This window comes from Podarcis vaucheri, assembly GCF_965113315.1.
Source record: "Podarcis vaucheri genome assembly, chromosome: 5".
In the NCBI taxonomy this organism is placed as follows: Eukaryota; Metazoa; Chordata; class Lepidosauria; order Squamata; family Lacertidae; genus Podarcis; species Podarcis vaucheri.
Window position 1 is genome coordinate 38,422,223 of NC_138763.1, and position 22,939 is coordinate 38,445,161.

At 46.4% G+C, this 22,939-nt stretch overlaps 1 protein-coding gene and 1 long non-coding RNA gene across 3 annotated transcripts in view; one reads left to right on the forward strand and one right to left on the reverse strand.

The window, feature by feature from the left end:
• Positions 1 to 2,124: 2,124 nt before the first annotated feature.
• AMOTL2 (angiomotin like 2) lies at positions 2,125 to 21,385 on the reverse strand. Of its 2 annotated transcripts, none has more exons than XM_082221788.1 (10): positions 21,127 to 21,385; positions 17,452 to 18,290; positions 13,858 to 14,125; positions 10,288 to 10,432; positions 9,022 to 9,114; positions 7,245 to 7,540; positions 6,432 to 6,724; positions 5,611 to 5,810; positions 5,031 to 5,207; positions 2,125 to 3,994 (listed from the first exon to the last, which is right to left on the reverse strand). In XM_082221788.1, the coding sequence occupies exons 2-10, from the start codon at positions 18,198 to 18,200 to the stop codon at positions 3,936 to 3,938; spliced, it is 2,280 nt and encodes a 759-aa protein (XP_082077914.1). In that variant the 5' UTR covers positions 18,201 to 18,290; positions 21,127 to 21,385; the 3' UTR covers positions 2,125 to 3,935. The 2 variants fall into 2 exon arrangements, with proteins under 2 accessions (XP_082077914.1, XP_082077915.1); XM_082221789.1 differs by lacking the exon at positions 21,127 to 21,385 and adding an exon at positions 20,080 to 20,277.
• Positions 18,300 to 22,939, forward strand: part of LOC309532071 — a 163,013-nt gene continuing 158,373 nt past the window's right edge. Inside the window, exon 1 of the long non-coding RNA XR_014219581.1 lies at positions 18,300 to 19,398. This is a non-coding gene — a long non-coding RNA (uncharacterized lncRNA). The remainder of the gene's footprint in view (positions 19,399 to 22,939) is intronic.

A 22,939-nucleotide genomic window follows, 5' to 3' on the forward strand; every position in this document is an offset into this window, starting at 1 on the left:
TTACAAGAGGGAAGTATCACATGCTTGGGGGAACCTGGAGATTTGCAGAAGTACTAAACCACCAACCCAACCCAACCTTACAGGAATCCATCTCACAAAGGCTGCTCATCATCTTGCAAGTCTTCTTCACATTTTAGCTGTGCTCTCCCATCACCTAGTCCTGTGCAGATCTTGTCTGGCTGCTCATCTGCCTTTCGGCAGGAAGTGCTAAACAAATGAGTGCCAAGGAATTTTCCAGTGCTGTCTCTAAAAGCTTCCAGTGAGTAAGACTGCCCAACCAGGTTGTTCCACCAATTTCTCAGACAGGAAGCTTCTTCTCATGCCCAAGTCAAATCCATCTTTCCTGCGCTTCAGCTCATTGTTCTGAGATTTTTGTTACATTTCCTAAGTGGTGTTATAGGAAGGGACAGAGAACCTGCAAAGACCAAAGGCTATGGTCAAATCAGAGCTGAGGGACCCTTGACAGGGTGAAGTTTGGTAGGCTCAGTTCTTCATTAGCTCCACCTCATCTAGGGCAGGTTTAGCGCAACAGCAGTCAACAAAGAAATCATCATTTAAACTTTCCCACTACCCAAGCCAGGTACAGTGATGGTGTGCATAGGCGCCGACTCCATGGGGCCTGAGGGGGCCAGAGCCCCCTCAAAAATTCATTTGGGGGGCTCTGCCCCCCAATAATCTTGGGCGCCCCTCCAGCAGAGCACCACCGCTGCCCCTCCCCCAGCCCAAAATGCACAGGGTCGGGCTGCATGCCTCCTGCCCTCCCTCCCGAGCAAAAGCTCCACCCAATTTCCTTCGGAGCTGATTAATAGGCGCAGCACGCTCTCCCCTATTCGCTCACGAGGAGGCGGCGCCACTTTATTTGCATATTCATGAGTTTATTTATTATTCATGAGCTTTCCCGGGCCCCCCCAATATTTTTTATAAGTCGGTGCCCCTGATGGTGTGATATATAAATTTGAAGTCTTAATCCAGAATTTCATGGTTAATGAGCCAAGGGATTCCCTTCTCCCCAAACATTTAATTGAATATATTAATTCTGGCCCACTAACACCTACCCTAAAAAAAGTCAGTGAGAACAAGACCACGGTTCCAAAAGACCCACAAGCAGACTAGGGTGAGCAAGGGCCATTCTATAATTGTGGAGCTGCCAACAAGAATAACTTTTTATGCATGCCTGCAGTCTGAATATGTTGCATGAGTCATGTTACCAACATGCTCACAGTGCATTCCAAAGAGCAAATGTAGCAAGCTGATTAGCGTGTTGGACCTGGAGACATAAATCCTTGGTGACCTTGGGCCAGTCACCTTCTCTCAGCGATGCCTACATCACAGGGATGTTGTGAGGGGGGCGGGAAATGTGGAGGGGACGTATGCATAGATGCCACTGAGCTCCTTGGGCTAAAGAAGTAGGTTATGGAGTAAATCAAATCCTATACATGTCTATTCAGAAGCCCCATTAAGTTCAACGGAGCTTAATTCCAGGAAAGTGCATAGGCTTTCCATACACTTACCTGGAACTGAATTCCATTGAACACAGCACAGGCTTGCTTTAGAATAGAAATGTATATGATTAGGACTGCATTATGAACCACAGAGAGAGAAAGAGGAAGTACCGTAGCTTCTTAGGTAAATTCCACCCCCAAGCTGTTTATAGAGCTTTTATGAAGGAAGTTGTGGATTGCGCCCAGAAGACAACAGGGAAGCACGACAAGTGTTACAATGTGTGGATTTATTGCCCTTCCCCATCACAATGGCATAGAAAAGAAACAGTCTTGCAGTTTATTAGACAATATTTATTTATTATTAAAATATTGTTATACCAAGTGGAATGCTACAGCAATCTCGGTATAGGGCGGCATAATAAAACGGTCAGGTTTACGTTTAAATACTTAAGATAACTTAAAATGCACCCAAAATAAAGGGAAAAAAACACCCCTCACTGTCTTTGGCAGAAAAAAGTTCACAGCACAAAAATACTTAAAACAGGAATACCAATATTAATGCAAAATATATTAAGCTGTGTATCTTTCTCTCATAACTTTTTTGCTTTGTTTTTTTACTTTGTAAACAATGCACAATAACTGAACACCTTTTTACATACTTATATGAAGGGTGATTTCTTAATAAAAAAAATGCAGTTGTCCAGCAAATGCACACGTTTAGCAGAGACAAAGGTGTGTGAAGGCAGAATCAAGAAAGCACCAAGGTTTGGTGAATATTGCAACTGACTACTGCCAGAAGCCAGCTGTCAGTAGGCAGGGGAGTGTAAAAGGCTCCTGCGTGGTACTGCAGATTCTGGAGTGGTTCTAGAGAAATGATATACCAGTAATCAGTCCTTGCCCAGAACTATTTCTTAAAGGCACATTCGTGACACAAAGAATCTGCATATTCACTCGCATCATTCCCACAAATGCCCTTTTTCTCTTTTAGAAAACTACTACTAGCTGCTGGCCACATTCTCCACTTCATAAACACACAAGGCTCCAAGCACAAACCCCCACACACATACCGCACCATACTTCCCTCGCTCTCTTGAAATAGTTCCAATTCATTTCTAAATGATTTTCGCCTGCAAATCAGCATCGCTCAGATCAGCGAGAGGCCCAAACCATGATCCTGCTTTCAACCACATGGCATTCTCTGCTGATGGGAATGGCCCCAGTTTTATCCCCAAACTGGGGATCAGGGCCATTCATCCTAATACAGCTGTGCTGATCTATACCACATGGGATGCCTCTGCCTTAAAAAGAAGAAGACGACAACAGCTTGGAAACAACAATCCAGGAACAGAAGCACTTGGCTTGTGGCTGCTGTTCAAACAAAGAGCAGGGAAATTCCAGTCTGAAGCATCATGGGAAATTGCTTCAAAGGAAATGGAATCTGAAGGACTCTGAAGGCGGATATTTAACTCCGAACAAACAGGATATGAAATGGAGGAAAAGAAAAAGCAAACACTGAAGAAATTCTGAAAACAAAACAAGGAGTGGGGGGGGGGACTAGTTTAAGTGATGTGGAGCAAAGAGAGAGATCAAGCAGATCCACTGCAGATATCATAAAGGGGAACAGGAAGATCCAAACAGAGGGGCGGTGGCTGAAATGTTGATTACTATTTGGGCTTGTTCTTACATAAGTTATTTACAAAAATAAAGACAGAGATGGGACCCATCTCCTCTATTCCTCTTTCCCCAGTACCTGTGACAGGCCATGTGCTATCCCCCAGGCAATGGGAACACACTGCTAGCAATCCCCAGTATCGGCAGCAGTCTATCTGCCTGGGAGCTGAAAAGTGGGGGGAGTGGGGAGGGGAGAAGGTGCAAGGAATTAGTTCTAGCCACACCAAGCACCAGACAAACACTCTTTGCTTACAACAGCTTACACCTCAGGTCCAGGTACCTGCCAGGAGCCCAGTGATTCAGGAGTATCAACCCGTTTGGTGCCAAACCCCAGCATGGCCCCTCCCCCCCCCCGCTGCTACCCTACACTCTGTTGGGCCATATCCAGGCAGCACGAGAGTCCCACCTGGCTTCGGCGTTTGCCTTCCCATCTCTTGGGAACGCCAGTGGCTAAGAAAGTCATGGAGCAGTTGCTTCTGTGCAAGGCCTGGCCTCAGTTGATGGTGCTGCAGCTCCTCCTCCTCAGTCCACTGGTGGAAGGGAGAGACCTGTCAGGGCAACCGTGAAGGCTCACAACCCAAACAGGGAAGCATGCTGCTGCCACAGCTTTGTGCCTGAAAAATCAAAGGATCGGCGTGGGGTTTTCCTTCAAGTCCTTCTTGAAAAGTCTTTGCCCTACACGCCACACGCCATCCTAATCCGCTGAAGGCTTCCTTCGGTCCTTGCTCTCTTGGTTTGTTACCGTCCCCTGATAAGGCAGCAATCTGCTAAGGAGTGGCAAGATCTGGTCATGTGCTTGGAGGATTCCCACTCCCCAGTTCCTCAGATGAGAATCTCCACCATGTCCGACAAGTCCACGGCTTTAGCAGCTGGCAAAATCTCTGCGAGGAAAAAGAAATACAGCCCAGGTTATAATGCAAAGTGTTTTGCGGAAGAGTGCAAAGCTTTGCAAGGCAGCAGTGCAAACCATCAATGACGTTCAGTGTGTCTTCTACAGTTGAACCTTTTATCCTAATGACAGAAACTAAGGGGGTGAGGGAGGCTCAAGAGCCATCTATTGAAAAATAACTTGGCAAACAGGCAGCCCGCTCGGGGGAAAAACTCGATGGGCCAAGGCACTAAAACCTTCAGCCCTTGCCTCATGCTAATGAAACACATGGCACATTGACCTAACCATGGGCATCTGTCATTCATTCAACCCACATGTTGGAGGAGGCTGATCAAATCCAGCTCCCAGGATGAAGCTTAGGCATGCCTAGGCACCTTCTCTTTGTAGGTTCAAGGCAGGGGATAAATATCTTGGGTTTACAGCTCTGAGTGTGGAAAGAGCCCCCCCCAAACAGGTAGAGGCGAGTACCATCATCTCTGGAGGGTGGGATGGGTGGAGAGTAGGAGAAGAAAGACAATCAAGATTTCGCCTTCCTGTCTTGAATCCTCCTTCAGAACTTTTCCTCTCTGCGCCAAGCTATTTCAACAATGGGAAGTTGGGGACATCTGGGCTTTATTGTGGAAAAGGGTCTCTAAGAGACTACTAAGGAATTTAGGGAGCTTTAATCAATGCAGCCTTTCCGCATAAGCCTTTGTTTAATCTCCCCTCTCTCCCCCCTCCAAACACACTGCCCCCCCCACTTTCTGCTCCACCTGCTCCTAGAGGATAATCCTGTACCGCATTGCACGAAACTCATGATTAGTCACTATGGCAGGAATCTGGATCCTGGCATTTAGCCTGCTGAAAGCAGCTCTGTGTTCACCTCTTAGTTATGTGAACCTTGCCTGGCATCCCTGGTGGGGGGTGGGAAGGCAGTTCACAGGGTTTACTGCAAGCACAGCTATTAGCAGAGCCCATTAGGAGATTGGCAGGCACTAGGGTAGCCTCACAGCCGCACTCTGTAGGTTAGAGCAACCGCTGGCACTCACCTAGGGAATTTGCTGCACTGCCACTGCTGGCGCTGCTTTCAGGCTGGGGTTCATCACACTGAGTCCCCTCGGGTAAGCCTTCTGTCTGCGTACTCCCATCTTTGCTGCCGTGTTTGGCATGGAAGGCATGAGGGACACAAGCTGATGTGGTGGCTGCTTCTGCTGAGGCTTTGGGTGCTGGAGGAAGGAGAAAAGGAGCCCCATTTAGATGAGCAAACACAATAGAAGTGAGAAGAGGTTTGCGAAATTTGAGGAGCTTTCCAAGAACAAGCCCTTGTGTGTGGTTTTTGTTTTTTGTTTTTTGGAGGGGGGTCCTAGAACTGCATGCTAATACCCTCTTCTGCATTTCATCCAGAACATGAGCATCCACCAGTGTCCAAGCTTTGCTTCCTGAAACGGACTCCTAAGCAGCACAACAACAAGTGGGTGCTACAGAATGCTAGTTCCATATAAAATATAGCTACCATCAAGTGTTTCATGGGAAGCTTAACAGGAGCTAGTAGAAAAAGCACCCTTGTGTACATTCTAGATATAGACTCCCTCCCTCCCTTTGTCTAGCATCAAGCAAAGCCTCTATTACCTGGACTCCCTCGGGAACCACTTTCGCTGACAGAGGCACCTGGCCAATACTGGGTACCAGAAGCGGCAAAGATGGCAGGCACAGATTTGGCAGGCCGCAGGGAGCCCTGGTTAGCCTTGCTAGGGTCCTTGCGAGAGCGCTGCTGTAAGACTTTGATGACCGCATCCTTCTCGAGTATTTGCGCATGAAGTACTTTTAACCTGGGAAGTGAGAGGGGGGAAACAGAATGTGAGGGAAAAGGCAGGGTGACATCAGAATATGCAGGAAGCATTCTTTCTGAAGCATCTGAAGATGAACCCTGTGGGATCAGACCAAAGGAAGCCAATCTATTTCAGCATCCTAGTTCATCCAGAGGCCTATGGAAAATTCAGAAGCAGGACAGAACCCTGCTGTTGTATTTTGTGGTTCTTGTTTTTAATCTGCAAGCTGCCTTAAAAGACAGGGTATAAATATATATATGATAATAATTGTTTCCCCAGCAACTGACATTCTGAGGAATGCAGATTCTGAAAGTAGCATGCAGCCATTAGCTGCATGGATCAGACCAGAAGCCTTTCTAGGCCTTTGGACTCTAGTTCTCCTGCAGCTCAATGGAGATTTCCCTCCAACCCCTGTCTCTGTTTTTCCTGCTGTTAACTAGTTAAGGGACTTCTCAGAGGCACCAGGAGCACAAGCTTCCCTCTGGCAGGTTTTTGCAGGATGTAAGCAAAGAAGCCATTTTTTCAAGGCATGCAGTGTGCCAAGGGGACCAATCATTCCCTTTGTGTTGGGACCAGAGCAGTGGACGAGTAACCCTGTATGCCATCTCACACAGGACTAACCTGTTCTCCATCTCCTGATGTTTGTGGTTTGCCAGCAGCAGGTCCTCATCAAAGCTGCTGTTGGGCGAGTGGCGCGGAGAGTGGTTGATGATGGTGGTGTCCCGCTGTGCGGCCGCCGTGGCCGCGGCATCCATGGCAAACTGCCTCATGGTGCACTCTTCCAGGTACTTTTGCTCCCACTTGGTCATATCAGCCTCCAGGGCCAAGATCTTCTCTTCTCTTTCTCTCAGCTGCTCAGAGAGCACGTGGGGGTTCAGCTCGGGTGATGCTCCACTAGGGGCTCCCATCTGTCTCTAGATCATCAGTGAGGAAGAGAGGCCCAAGTGAGTCTGCATTCTGGGCTACTGTTGGAAACAGCCTATTAACACACCTACAATAATGTGCTTGGTGTTGGGAATGACCCAGAATCAACAGTGCAAACCCAAATGTGTCCACTCAGAAGTTACGTTCCATTCACACCACTGGGATTTATTTCCAGTGTATACAACCGTAACCCAAACAACTTTTGAGAATTTGGGCACTTTTAGTTTGAAAGCAATCCACATCTATTAATCGTATTATTTGTAATATTAATCTCTTCAGGATGCGGCTCCAAATTTGCCACCTGAGGCTTCAGGACCCCCAATGTTATTGGGTTGGAGATGCCATTGTTCTAGTATTTTATAAGCATTTCCTTTCAAGTTACAGAAAAGTGAAATTGATGGGCGCCTTTCAAGGGGAAGAAATAGGATTGCAACTCTTCAGAAATGACTAAATAGCCCCAGTTTGGAAGCACAGGGTTGCTCGGCCTCGTTGCTCGGCCTTCCTTCTCACCTGCTGAGCCCGCAGCATCTTCAGCTCCTGCTCCAACCGGGTGCGGAGACGCAGTTCCAGCTGCTCACGTTTTTCGCAGGCAGCTTGGAGGTGGCCCAGTGCCTGCTGCAGCCTCTCCACTTTCTCCACATACGCTCGTTTCTTCCTCAGCTCGTCCTCTGTTCTAGCGGCCCGAGCCTGGGCACTGCTCAGAGCCTGTTCCAGCAGCTCTGCCCTCCGGCGTTGGTCATCGTTCGCGCTGTGCAGCCGTGCCACCTCCTGCTCTAGCTTCTCCCTTTCCTGCTGGTGCTCATAATCTGGGAGGAAACATGAGGAAAAGGCAAGGTCGTTACAAGCAAACCATCATTTGGGGTGGGGGCAACACAGCCAAAAGCCAATCACACAGTATCAACCAATAACTTTTAGGCACCACAAAATAAAGCAGCCATTCAACAAGTCATGGGGAGACAAATAGGTGATGCCTCCATTCTTAGTAGCCATTGACCTTTAACTTGTTTAATTATTCCATGGGGGTGGGGGGGTTACATTGGACCTGTGCCCAGGAAGCTGACTGACACCATGGGGCGGGGGAGTGTACCAATTTGTGCCAAGATGCTCTCTCTTATACTATGGCTCCTAGGTATCAATGTCCTGATTTAGGTGTTCCCACACTGTTCGTTTTCCATGATATGATCATGATGGGGGCACCATGCACATTTCCCACAATGAACAAAAAGAAAAACCTGTGGGAACTTGGCACAGTCATCTGAAAAGCTTCAGTTATTGTTATAATTAACTGTATTTGTAGTCACTTTCCTCACAAAAGCGAATTGCACGGAAACCAATGTATATACATGCCTAAAATAAATACTACTTAAGTGTTTACAGTTTTATACCATGCGTGTCTGGACTGGCTACAGAGCTGCCTCCCTCATACCTTACCAGGAACCAGGAGGAACAGAGCTCTGGCAGTTCCTGCATCGGTTCTGGAGATCCCTTCCCCTCACTCTCATAACTCTGAGCAAGGGAACGTCTTCCCAGACCACAAGAAGTGGGGCTGATATAAAGCTGAATCGATACAAGCAAAGGACTGGGGCTTAGTCCATAATTTAGTTTCAACAATGAAGAGCCACTAGCAAAGTAGCCATTGGGGTATATCCCTTTTTACTGCAGCCCTAACAAACTTACGAGGGAGTAAGTTCTTTCTGAGTCATTGTGCACAGGGGATCTTGCTTAAGAATATCAGTTTTGCATTTACAAGGCCAGGAAGAAAGATCTGCTTCTGAGAGGGAGCAGGAGAAATCTTCAAGGACTGAAGGCATTTCCTTAAGTTGGGTATTGAAAACTTAAGAACAAGTACTATCCCCATCCCTTGGCAACTATCTCTCCTTTTTCAAAAAAATCAGAACAATAGCAGGAGAGAAGGAGAGAGAGGGGGAGAGAGAATGAACAAGTTGGGCCCAGGATTCTCAGCAGAGGGAGTGTAGCTTGTGTGCTGGAACAGCCGTAACAGCCACTGGAATGCAAAGAATCCAGGTCACACTGATGGCTGTGGTGATTAATGCCTCTAGTTTAAGTGCCAAGAACAGCTTAGCACTCTCTGGGGAATGGCAAAAAGCTTCCAAGAGAGGATACGCCTCCTCTTCAATCTTAAAGGAACCTTTACTTTTCCTCCCTTCCCAACCCATTCACAGGAAAGCATCAGGAATAAGGACCACAGTGTTAAAAAACAAACAAACCCAGCCCAACTAGGTTAGAGCTACAATCACAACAGCAGAAGCCTTCTGAAGAGACTTACTTTGGGCAATAAGTTTTGCCATAGTCCCTTGGTTCCCTTCTTGGTTTTCCTGTGCCCGGCTGGCCAGCTGCTTGTTTGCAGATTCCAACCTCTCTGTGGCAAAATGAAAGAAAATAAATAAATCAGGATTTAATTTATTTCATACAGAGGTTCGTGGAGTAATAGGAAGGAGTGGTATAACCTGTCAAGTGATGGCAGTCTACTACCAATATGTGGTCCTCCAGGTGTTGTTGGACTCCAACTCCTATTAGTCCCAGGAAACATAGCCAATGGTCAGGAAATATGGGAATTGTAGTCCAACAGCAATCTGAAAGGCCACAAGTTTTCCATTCCTGTTACAGACAGTAATGGCAGGGTTGCATGGCTACTAACAAGTATGCTTTGATGGAGTAGAAAATATTTGTTATATATATTTAAAGTAGAACCAGCAACACTTTGAGTTCAAAGCCTTGGGACACTCTTACCACATTTTTTGCTTTGTTGGGTTTCTTTATTATATCTTTCTTCTAGTGCCAGGGTATAGAAACTTAGGGGGAGATATCCAACCTTAATTATACTAAGAGCATGCCCACAGAAATATATTGTTAAGTAATGCAAGTCCATTTATTTCAGGAGGTCTATTCCCTAGCATGAATAATGTCTGATATTACCCAAGGTATTTAATTTTTTTTATCATGTGGCTTCCAGGGTCTGCCAAGCTAAACAATGCAGGTTGGAAAGTTTTCCAGACAATGGTTTGAAGGACTGGGTAAGCCATGGGCTTGCACGCTCCTCGGCTCTCATGTGCATAGCTTCCCTCTTTATTGTCAGCTCATAGCTAAACAGATTCCCATAGGCATACACACTACAAAATCACAACTGGAAGCCTACAATTTAACAGACAAGATAGAGAAGTCACAAGAGGAGGAGGAAATGCACAAGTCTGTAGCTCATTCACAATTATATGAATTGAGTCAGGGCCTCTGTTGAGCAGACATGCAATTCGACTGCCTGCCTAAGGAGTTTGCTTTAAAGCAGGAGTGGCTAAACTGCAACACTCCAGATATTGCCAGACTCTGAAGTTTTATCAGTCTCAGTCAGCATGGGCAATGGACAGGCATGATGGGAGTTGTAGTACAACACCTGAAGGTCCACAGATTCCCCCATCTCTATTTTAAAGGTATACAGGATTGGAAGCTGCAGTCATGCATGCATCTTTCTTATAACAAAAATCTCCTCTACACAGATATTGGGACCAAGTATACTAGGCCATCTCTGTCATCTTACCTTTCAGATCTCGGTTGAAGTCCTGCAACCGCCGCATCTCTCCATCCTTCTTGTTCCTCATCGCCTTCTCCAATGCCTCTCTCTTAGAAGATGCCTTCATTAGGTTTTCATAGTCTTCTGAAATTCGCTGAATCTCTGTTTCCAGCTAAAGAAGACAGCAAAGAGACTTTAGTTAAAATGAATAGTCTGTATGGGAAGATATATGAATGCCCCTTAGTGATAACTGCTCAAGATATGCACTTTGCACACTGAATGGGAATATAGGCAACCATCTCTTAGTATCTGGAACTTGGGTTCTGAATATGGATTTGAATTTTGTAGGCTGCTTTGATTCATGAAACAAATAGGCAGTACTGCTCAGGAAGGCAAAGCACAGGAAAAGCATGAAAAAATGGCAAGGAATGAATAAAATGTAAAATGCAATATACAGGGAGACGTTGCTTACTATGTACCTGTCCCAAGATGCTGTTTCTGAGCAAAACCTTGTCCTTTTGTTGCCAGATTGGTTGTTAATAATACTGATCCATTACAGCTGTATTTTGCATGTGTATGTATACAAGCATTTAATGGGAAAATATTTACTTTTTAAATGTTGAGACTTTTGAACTTGGGAGTAAATGGACACCCTCACTAAATACAAATTCCAGGATTTAATGAGACAACTCAAGGCCATTAAAATGGTTTCTAAGCAGTTTATAGTTTGTATGGGACACTTAATTTCATGTATGATACACACACACACACACACACACACACACACACACACACACTTGCCTTCTCACCCAGATACGCAACTAAAATACCAGCCCAAAAAGCTCTCAATGTTTCTGGATTCCATTCCAAGATAAATCAAACAAGCCAGTGCGCAACTCTGATTTCCTAAAATGCCTGTGCCCCATGCTCTGCTGCTTTGCTCAGCTATCTAGCATAAGCTGGGGCTTGAGCTCTCAGCAGTTAACAGGGCTTGGCGCTTATTTTGAAAACAAGCGATAAAATTGACCCTATCACCCTCCCTCTGTTTCTCCCAGAGAGGCTATCAGTGCTAGACAAATCCAAATGGTGCTTGTATATTCTGCACTCTTTCCTTTTCTCTTCCCTCACCCCTACCCCAGTACCAGCTGGCAGGGTCCTGACATCCAATTATGTGTTCCATTTTTACCCCTTTCCTTTGCAGGCTTGGCACATTCCCTCTGCATCCCCACCTCTGCAGCCCTGGCACGTGCCCCTTACAGTCCCCAAATAACTCGCTAGTTCAAAAGGGAGCAGTCTCACCCTTGGCTGAAGCTGGGACACAACAGGCCTCTCCTTGTGCGCCTTTGCACAAAAGGCTTTCTGTGACTCGCCTTAGTGCAGACCCCAACAGGGAGGGCTTGATAGGGAGAGGGCACAACTGCTAATAGAGGTGGTGAATGGACTCTTTTCTATGCACTCAACAACTGCTGCAGCTTAAGACCTGTTGTGTGCTGTGGTGCTTGTGCTCCACAGCTGCTTAATGGGGAGGGGGGTAATTAAACAAAATTAAGGGAGATGTATTTTCACGACAGCTGTTCTGGGGGACAAAAGACAAGAGTCAAAGGATTTCAGGAAATGCTCCTGAAGACAAGGCTGGGGTTGTGAGGCGTTTTCTAGGGAGCATCAGGACTGCTCCCAGCCACAATGGCTGGTTCATAATGGCCTGGATATACACTTTCACTACAGCATACCCTCCAACATTTCTCTGATGAAAATAGGGATGTTCCATTCCATAATAATTTCACTATTTATACCCCCAGCCACTCTTACTGGGTTGCCCAGCCACTCTGGCTGGCTTTCAACATATATAAAAACAACAAAACATTTTAAAGAACTTCCCTATGCAGAATTGCCTTCAGACAGCAATGCAAATAAGGACATCCTGCCATGCCCTCCAACATTTCTCCAATGAAAGTAGGGACGTCCTAAGGAAAAGCAGGACATTCCGGGCTCAAATCAGAAGCCGGAATGGCTTCTCTAAATCAGGGACATCCCTGGATAATAGGGACACTTGGAGGGTCTGCTACATCAAGGGGACCAGTTTGAGGCCCATACTCCCTTTTGGGAAACCTTTGAGAGCCACATGCCTTTGATGGCAGGACCAGAGTCAAAATTGGGCTAAGCAATGAATGTAAATTTAAGCTTTGTACAGTAGACTAGAAACACACCCATGGTTCTGTCATGCATCCATGCAAGCAAGTAAGCAGGATACATTATCAGAGTTCAGGAACATTCCAACCAAGCAAAAACACCTGGGTGTGTGTGTGTGTGTAGAGCAGGACTAGTAAAGAGTATAAACTGGCAGAGTTCCAAGGGCCACATTTGGCCCCCCGGCCTGATGGCCCACACTTATGGGCCAGAGCTTGTTGACATGACCACCTTCCTTAAAAACTGAGCCAGGTCTCTGCATCTAGTCCTAAAATCATACTGGGAGATACAAGCTAGCGCTATAGCCCTATTGGGGAGGAAAAACACTAAGGAAAAAAACCCAGCTTTAACATTCCTGGTTCTTTCAACACAGTATGCAAAGAAAGCAACTTTAGCTGTGAACCTTTCCTACAGTTTAAAAGCAACCCTCCTACCATAGCTCCCCTACAAAAACTGGTGCCCTCCAGACCTTCTTTGCTTCAATTTTGCATACTGAGTATGTATGTTGAGGATATAAAATTATTCCATTGGTTTTAGGCTTCAAAGAAATTACATTCATCTGTTTTAATTGTGAGCGAAAACCTATGTGCTTATGCTCTGTAATTTTATGTGATATATTGTCCCCTTTCCTATAGCTCCTGCTTGGATTTTTTAAATAAATAAAATATACAGCATCCTGAGTTGCTTCTTCTCTCTTTTTTCTGGTTTGCTACAGTTCCCAGCATCCTCAGCCAGCATGGCTGATGGTAATAGATGCGGCACCTCTGGGAGGAGCCATGGTGAGGAAGGCATGCTGGCAGTCTTGCTACCAGCTATGTCAACTTAGAAGAGAGGCAGTCAAGAAGTGGCTTTAAGGAATCCATTTCTTACGTTAAACAATGGATTTAACCTCTAGAACAGTGGCTGCAACTCTTTCTCAGTCACATTCCCTCATGGGCAACCTCCCAGAGGCTACAGGTCAGTGGTGAGTGGGGCCAGAGACAATAGTGGGTGGAGCAAATAACGCAATTCTTACCTTTGTATAGTGGGCTACATTCCACTCATACATGACCAGAGGCTTCCACAAACACCCCCATCCTCCTCTCCACCCTCCATCCAGACAAGCAAGCAGCAGCATCACCACTCAAGTGTACATTTCAGCTAAGCAAATACACCAGATGAGAGAGCACCACAGACCCGGTGAACGGTATTGGCCAGACAACACTAGGAAGACCAAGATGGTCGCATCAGACCCTGCCCCTTGGGCCGGACGTTCCTCACCCCAGCTCTTGCACCTTGAGGAGCAATTGTCAGGTGTGGAGTATCTTGCCTGGAATAGCTGCAACCCATAAGGGGGTCTGCATCTCTTGCAAGTGCTTTGGATCGAGTGAGCTCCTCAGAAAACGACAGCTACTATGCCTGCTCTTTTACCTTCTGTATGCAGCTGGCTTTTTCGCCGTAGTTTTCCACTTCCCTCCGCAGCATCTCGTTTTCCCTGCGGAGCTTCTCGTTCTCTCTCAGCAACGTCTCGTTGTCCATCAACACGGCTTTCATTTGGGACAAGTGGCTACTGGCAGAAGCAGCCTGGGCTGACATAAGAGCCTCCATCCCAGCAGGAGTGAGAGACCCCAGAGGACTATGGCACAGGGCAGCCTGTTGGTGGGGCAGGTAGGCTTGGGGCATCTGCGCCTGCATCACTCTATAAAGAAAGCAGAGGTGAACAAATTAAAGGCAAGCACTTTGGGCAAGAAGGCCTGAGCACTGATTTTTGCAGCAGTACTGTGCAAACCCTAGTTCCAAGCAGGTACCTGATGCACTCAAATGAACAGCCCAAAATACTAGGCCTCAAGGATACAGCAACTTGAACTTATTGCTTTAAAACCTAATGGTACAGGGACTTTTCACATTGACTTTTCACTAACAGTATAATCCTATACATGTTCAGTCAGCGAAAAATCCATGAGGCTTACTCCCAAGCTCAGCAATTCAACTAAATTCTTGCTAACACAATGGGATTTCCACCCGCCTTCCTGTGTGCACCCTGAACCACCATCCTGTCTGCACACTGGAGGAGAACTTTTTAATTCACAAGGAGAAATGTCACAATACCGCTACACTGAATACCACTCCAAGGGTCTGGGGAAGCAAGCCAGATTGTTTTAGACTCCTATCATATTCCTTCATAAATTACTCTTCCCACTCCCCCACCCAGGGTTATAGGAGGCACACCAGCGAATTATTATAGGCAGAAAAGATTCTTGAATACCTCCCAATTTATTTTTTGAGAAAGACACAGCCCCTATTTCATAAGACATGGAGTCTATGGCATCAGTCAGTGCCAACCACTGATTTTAAAAATGTAACTTTTCACTGGCCAAGTTTGACTGCGAAGGAAAGTGAGGGTCAATCAGAATAGTTAAGAGGAGGATAAGAACTGGGGTAAAGAGGAGTCCATGTTTAAAGCCATAATATTTTCGCAACCATTGCAACCTTACAAGCTACTCCTTCCCTGACCCCCTGTGTTTGTAGAGCAAACATGATCTCACTCATCATTTGGCATATGTTTAAAACACAGAGGAGTACAGAATTGTGTTGAAAGAAGCAGCCACTCACCACAAACTTTTACAGCTCCTGGCATTAAAGAAACCAGTATTTTGATTCACAATGGAATATATATTGCACAATCCATAAAGGAGAATGTGCCAGTTTGAAAAATTTGTATACATTAAGATTAATTTTTTATTCTGCAGATTTGATTGATAATTCTGTGGCAGCTAAGTTTACTACTGACGTTACTTGTACCTGTATGCTAAATGCATTTACTTAGGCTACAATACTAAACACGTTAGAGGAAAGCCCACTGAACAGAGTAAATATGCATAATATCATGTTGTCAGAGAAGTAAGCCAATTTATGTCAATGGGTGAGTGCCTATGGTTACTCAAAAGCAAGCCCCATTGAATCCAATAGGGCTTACCCAGATTAAGCTGCAGTCCTCTCCATAATTATTTTGAAGTATGGGGAGGACTGCAGCTTAATCTGGGTATGTTCAAATGGTCAATAAAAACAAATTTTGTGAACTTGTTTAAATGCTCGTTATCTAGGTGCAATAATCAAGTATGGCCTGAGAATATGAAACGGGCAATTTAGTAAATCTAGAAGAATCCATGATATGCACAAGCCTGACTTTTTTTTTTTAAAAAAAGAGGTTGCTCACAACTCAAACATCTGCAGAAGGACAGCTTGAAATTCTTAGAATTCAAATGGCCACTTTCCTGGTGCCTGAATGGGAAGGTGTTGTCCAAGAATATATGATTTCATCTGACTGAGGCTTAATCAGACATTCTTGTGAAGTGATCTTGGAGCAAGCAAGAATAAATGCACCTTCCTCTCAGCATGTAGCCACCACCCTCTCCTTTTGTTCCCCTGGAAAGAGTCTTATTTCCTGTCTCCAACATTATCTCTTCCTGTCAGCATTCACTACCATTTGCCTCACAGAAAGCAAGCCATGGTTCTGTTCCCAGTCCCCACCCCATGCTTCTATAAAGGGGCTGCTTTAGCCAGCAAGTCGCAAACTGTGGCAGGCAGCTGTGAAGCCAGCTATAAATGTCCTAAGACATCAGTAGAAATAGAATATTCCTGAGCAAGTAAGTCTTTCATACGACAACTTCAGAATGATGTACAATGCCAAAGATCAACCTTCAGCATACTCATATAGTATGGCAGTACAACTCACAATCTTGGAAGGGCAATGGCATGTTAATGAGATAGGATAAGTCCCCCAGTTTCTTTTTTTCTTCTTCTTCAGTTTTTTAATTGATTTTCCAAAATATTTTTTAAACACACAAACAGATAAACAAACATAAATCTCAGTCATATTTAAACCAAATTTAGTAACATTGTCAAGTGACTTCCTCATATCCCCCTGGTTGAATTTCAGTGTATATCATTTTAACGGTTTTCCAAAACTAGTCCCCCATTTTCAAGGTAGGGCAGACTTTGGTCACCTTGGTTCCACCTCTGAAAACACTCATCACTTACCACCCTCTAACCAGAAAAGGTTTTGCAAAGAATCACATGCAGTTTCTGCTAAGCAGAACATTGTTGCTCTCCTTTCCCACCTTGCTTACATGTGTCCTAGATTTAATCTTGCATATTCCATCTTCCTAAATATGAAGCTGTACACGGTACAGGAAGAAAAGCAACTCTTTGACTCCTCCCATCATTTTGTACATGACTTGACTGGCTAATGGTGAAGCCCTGACCCGCCCTATCCCAAAACAAAGCCATGTGAATTTTGAGCCTTTTCACTTAGTTGCTTCATAGCTGAGGCTAAAAGTCAATGAAGCAACCCTCTTCTCTTTTGTAGGGTGCTTCGTTCCTTCAAATATTTCTATAACCTGCAGCTTCTTTGCTTACCTGGGACAATGAGCATCTTTAGGCAAATGTCCATCTCTTTTTGCTTTGCTACCTTTCTATATTCACTAGTACCTCCTTCCAAAGTACAGTTTATAGGGTGGTATATAAATTCATTCAATCATTCAATCATTCAATCATTCAATCATTCAATCATTCAATCAATCAATCAATCAATCAATCAATCAATGAGAACCAAACATTCAAGCCCACAAAGGAAGGTGGTTTTCACAATTAAAGGTAAATATGGAAAAACAGCAGCACTGGAAGCTAGTTTATACCTCTCAAGCTGATCAGGTACACAAATTTTTGAGTCTGTTATCTCCCATCTACCACATCCCACTTCCATTCATTACATTTCAAAATCACTTCCATTCTTGGAAAAAAGGGAAGGTACTTTCCAACCAAAGGAACCGGAACAACCATGCAAAGCAAATTATCAGTTCTCCTCAAGCACCTTCCGAACACTTGCCAATCATGAATTACCAGCCTTGTATCAACTGCATGACTAACCCAGTCCACCACCTAAGTCTTTGTGGAATCATCCCATCTTTCACCAACATCTGAAACACATGAGGGTGTGTAAAGAGCAACAGTGTGATTGGTTACCTGATTTCAGGATGCTGAAATGCTGGGCCTTCTCTGAAGTGATGCCTGGGGTCTGGGAGGTAACCCCCTGGTGCCTCCTGCGAAGGGATGACATAGGGGTATTCTGGAGGAGGCCCTCGAGATTCTGGTGCCTCAGAGGGCTTCCCTCTAGGGACAGAGAGATGGTGGTGCCTAGAGAGCTGAGGGTAGCTGTGAGAGGAGCTCATGTGGTTCTGAGCTTTGGCTCCGTTCCTCTCAAGCGACATCTGCAGGAGCCGTTCACTGAGCGACCTCACATGCCCGTGCTTCAGCTCCTTCAGCGACTCATCCTGGTGTGGGCTGCTGGCGTCCGAGGTGTAGGCCCTGCGTTGCCCGCCTTCAGCGTGCGTCCCAAGCGCGGCAACCCCAACCTGCTGGCCTCGTTGCGAGGCGTAATACTGAGAGTGCGCTTTCGCCTCCTCGTAGGTGGGTAGCTCCTCTCCCTTGTGCTGAGGCTGGTAGAGGTGGTACATATTGTTCTCCAGGTAGAAGTGGTCGCCATGGTGTTCCTGGCCCTGTGGCTCCTGCCGTGTGGACTGCTGGACCATCTGGCTCTCCTCCTGGGTGAGACTCTCAAGGGAGGACCGTGGGCTGCCACCGCTTCCTCCTCCACGCAGGGCCTGCTGCTGTATTGCCAGGAGAGTGCGGTTCTCTGTGAGGTTGCCGTACCTCAGCTGCTCCTGGATGAGGCGGTGAAGGACAGTCCCAGAGGAATCCTCAGCTGTCCTCATTCTCAGCTAAACTGGCTGCCCAAAGCACTTTCCAAAGGTACAGAAGATACTATCCCCGGAATCTAACAGTGACGGCCCAGCCAAATGATCCTAAAAGTGAAGAAAACAAGAGTCAGTAGGGATAGAAAGCACTGCTTGGTTGAGTCTGCAGGAAGAAATCCTTCCAGTTTTCCATCTTGAGCTTTAAGGGACTAGGAACTGGTTTTTAAAAAGGTCACATGCCCCTCATGAAGGCCACCTAAGCTAACAAGGTTGTTGTGAGGATGAAATCACATATCTTTACATGTTTCTTGGAGAAAAGGTGGGATGCCAGCGTGGTAAACATTAACTAGTTGTGTTTGTTTTAATTGCTCATTTATATCTGTTGTGTGTCTTTCAGACTTCTTGGGGTAAACAACATAAATAAATGTGTCTCAAATAGGGCTTTCTTCCATCTGTTCTTGGGCTTGTAGCCCTGAACTCCTTTGTAGGATAGCAATCTATTGACGATCCCGTGCATCTCCATTCAGAAGAAAGTCTGGTTTCAATGGACTTTCTCCCAAGTAGGGATGCAGAGTATCACAGCTAAACTGTGGGGAATGAACAAAGTGATGTGCTCTTTTCAAATCTAGTTTTTCCTAACAACAGCCTTGTTAAGCTGGCCAGGAGCAAAGAAGCATGATTGACTCAGTAAACACCAGCCAACAAGTTACAATAGTAATCTAGAAGTTGCAGGCTGCATTGGTTCTATAACAGTTCTCAAGGTCATATTTCAGAATGGCAAAGAAGGTCAAGTATCATGTATAAGGTGTTCCCAGAAGGCTCATTCCCTATTTAGGCAAGTCTGTTACCTGTTTAACAATCATCCTATCATTAGCATTATCCTAAAAAGGGACCATCTACTAAACTGGCTGCAGAAAATCTTTCATCGGTGAGGAGTCACAAGTCACTCAACCAACACACAAATATTTTACCCAACGCCAGAATGAAAATCAGAGCATGAAAATGGTCTCTGGGTAAATTCCAGTTAAACATTTGTTTCCTTTAAATGAGAACAGAAACCTCACAAAGAAGGTATTGTCAGTGCTGCAGAGTGGCCAGTAGTTGCAGTTGCTACAGGGTGGCTCCACAGCTGGAAACCAACCCATGTCCTCTAATTTACCTTCTGATGCACAGAGACTGAAGGAAAGGCACTCTGCACATGACCAAAGGCATTAGTGTAAGCAATATTTTAAAACTGCATGGTGCCGATGGCTCAACTACCAGGGTCACAGAAAGGGCAAAGCCAATTCCAATGAAAGCATGCTCTAGTTTACCTTAGTAAGCTATTTGGGAAACAAGGTCCTGTAAGGGAAGTGGGGAGAGGGAAAACGAACAGGAGATGGCTAATTCTGTTCACCCACCCTTCCATCCTGTAATGCCATTCTGCAATGCTATATTAAGTCCTTGTACTGTAAAGAGTTGAGATTAATTGCATAGGTGAACCCTACTCCACGTTAATAACCAAATGGAGGAAAAAAGGGGGTATTAACAAGTAATTTTTGCAAATTAATTGAATTGCAAAATTTTAACAACCAGACATTATTGGGTATTTCTATAGCACATTGAATAGGACAAGCTGCTTCATGGTTTTTAACTGCACTCATTTTATGAGCTCCATAAGTATTTTTCAGGCAAGGGGGCTTAACGATGGGAATAAATATTTCTACTGCACTTTACAGTGTATAAAGTCTGAGACACCATTATCTTGATGCTAAATTCCAGAAAGGGTCAAGGATGCCAGAAGTACTTTTTTTTGCAGCAAATGTTAGCTTATTTCTTTTTAAGGAGAGTTCACCTTAAAAGGTGAACAATAAACGACGGAGCAATCCAGGCATGTCCATCGGAAGTTAAGACTCACCGAGCTCAATGGAGCTTAGTCCTAGGAATGGGCGCAAAGCTTTAAGCCTCAGGCTGCAATCCTATGCACGCTTTGCTAGGCTGCTCGTCTTTAAGTGCCACCAGCCTCTTTGAGTGCTTCCTTATCTTAACTATCTGCGACAAATTCTACGCTCTACTCCCGTGGAAAAAATGCAAAAAGTCTCCCTAAGCAGTGGCAGCCAAGGCCAGGATCCCGCCGCGCCCCCACCCGTCGCCGTCCTTCCAGCCCAAATGCATGTAATGGAGAGCGATCGCCCGAAGCGCACTCAGCAGATTGCCATCTGCGCAGTATTTCGAGTTTCCCCTGCCTCGCTGCCCGCTCTTTGTTTTCCAAATAGTTCTGCCCTGACATCATCGGGGTTTGGATTGCAATTAACATTCCTGCGAAGTGAGAGCGAGAGCTCCGGGCTCCGGGAGGCAGCGGCCAGCGGCAGGCCAGACAAAGCCAAGGCGGCCGCGCGCGAGAGGGATGCCCCTAGCAGCACCTGCCCGCCCAGCCCACGCGCGCCCCCCCCAGCCCCAAGCAGCAGCACCCTAGTCCCACCCACGCACCCACGTCTGGAAACGTTACCTGCCCGCGCACGAGAGAGAGAGATTCGGGCAAGGCGAACCGAGAATGAAGACAACCTAGGAAACGTGGGGGGAGATTTCCCCCCCCCCTCTTTTTGGTGGGGGGAGAGGACACCAGTAGGAGGCAAGGAGCTGAAGGGAGACGCACCTCCAGATCAAAATTCAGGTGGGAAAGCCAGAAAATTTGTCCAAGGCAAAGCAAACAGGGCAATCACTTTGGAGGTCTCCCCCCTCTCCGTTTTATAGCAAGAGTTCGGGTTTGGGATGGATCTCCCACCAGCGTGTCATCAGACAGTCGCCCCAGTGAGAGCCGACTCCAAATGCTGGGAAAGTTGGCCGCTGCTTGGCGGTCCCCAGCTATGCCGAAGGACATATGTCACACAGCCGTTCTCGGTGTGCCTCTCTCTCTCGCGCGCTCCCCTTGCTTGCAGTCGCTCCCGCGTGGCGCGGAACTTACCGGACCATCGCAGCCCCACAATGGCTTCGGGCTAAACTACGGGCTCGGTTCGGACCCGCTCTTAGCGACCGGCAGGAAGCGAGGGCTCAACCCCAGCAAATGTCCGGCTCCGCGGCTTGCGCGCTCCTCCTGGCTTCAGCGCCCGAGTGAGCCGAGGGGGTGCATGTAAAGCCCCGCGCAGCGCCTGCCTGCGTCCGCCCCTGCTGGAAGGAAGGCAAACTGAGCGCACAGCCTGCCTCCGCCAGCTGTAATGAGAGCCGGGGAGGCTGGGCCGCGCGAAGAGGCTGCTGCTGCTATGCCAGGAATGCGAGAGCGCCAGGCCCGCCTCCCCCCACTCCGCGATCAAAAGCTGCTCGCTGCGAAGAGAGGCTTGTCGAGGCGGCTCAGCAGCCAGTTCGCTCCCGCGGTTGCGATTAGCGCCAGAGCCCGGGAGGGGGCGCGACGCTGCGTCCCCACTAGTGTTGCAACCGAGTCGACGTGCGCGCCGCGGAATAATGGCCTGACGCCTCACTGTGCGCAGGAAGGAGGCCACGAATACGCTGGAAATGTTCATCACTATCTATTCTAAATTGGCCGAGGGGCACGCAGATATTAGGTCGGACTCCAGAGCGTAAAACTCGCGTAACTTCCCCAGTGCCTCCCATTGCTTAAGCCTCTCTCTCTCTCCCTCCCCCCCCCTCAACTCAGCTACGTTTTCTTCTAAAAGAGGGGCAGGGGGAGCTTGTTTTGTGAGGAGTCTCCAAAAATAAATTAGTTGCTCCTGGCCGTTTCTAATACATCTTCCAGAGAGCGGAGTTCCCCCGCAGCCAGATTATTTAAGACCATTACTGTACAGTTTAATAGAGGAAATATATTTTAAGCAATGTGCAGCAAGTTTTTAAAAATGCACCCATTACAAAAAGATGCAATGAAACCTTCAACACAAACTGCCAATAAAGTATCAGTACTGTAATTGAGTACTGATAGTAACCGCTTCTCATTGACCACACCACTCAGCCTCTTACCAGACCACAAACTCACCAACTATTGCATGAACAAAGCTGAACTGGTCCCCTGAACTGGCTGAGGGTAGAGTTTGCTTTTATGAGATTTGTCAGGCTGCCCACAGTTATGTCCTATTCAATCAATAAGCTGTTCTTCACACACCCAGTTCCCCAGCTTAGGGGGTTGAAAGAGGTGGATTTGCACAAATGCAAAAAGATAGGAAATATGACTCCTTCCACTCACAGTTCTTCTTCAACTTTCTACACTCACCTCTTCCAGCTGTTTTGGAGAGGATACCGAATTCTGGGGTTCCTGCTGTTTCCCTGTCCTTTGGCAAGGCTGCTTACTTTTCTGGGCAGACCTCAAGGTCTGACGGTAAGGCCTCAGGCTTACTACAGTTGTGCCCCATTCAGCAATCCATCAGCTGCTGAAAACATCCAATTCCAGACTTAGCAGAGAGGGAAGATACTCCATGCAAAAAGGTACCCACCAATGTAGGGCTTTGTGACTGCAACTTTTAGACTGCACTGAATCTCAAGTGTGCTGCTAAGGCTAGCAAGAATTGGCCCCGTTTCCCCTGTGGCTTGTGTACATTGTCAGGCATCCTGAATCAGCATATCTGACCCTTGAAAATACCTCTATCTGGATGTACCCCAACAGTAATGGCATCTCTAAGGGCGACTCTAGGAAGCGGATAAAGAAGGTTGTAAAGGAACAACGGAGCCAGCAGTGGGGGATTTGTGTAACCAGATTTGCCACACTTGCCCTTGCCTTAATATTTGCCTCTGATTTTGGTATAATTAAAACAAAGCGTGTAGATCTGAGTCTA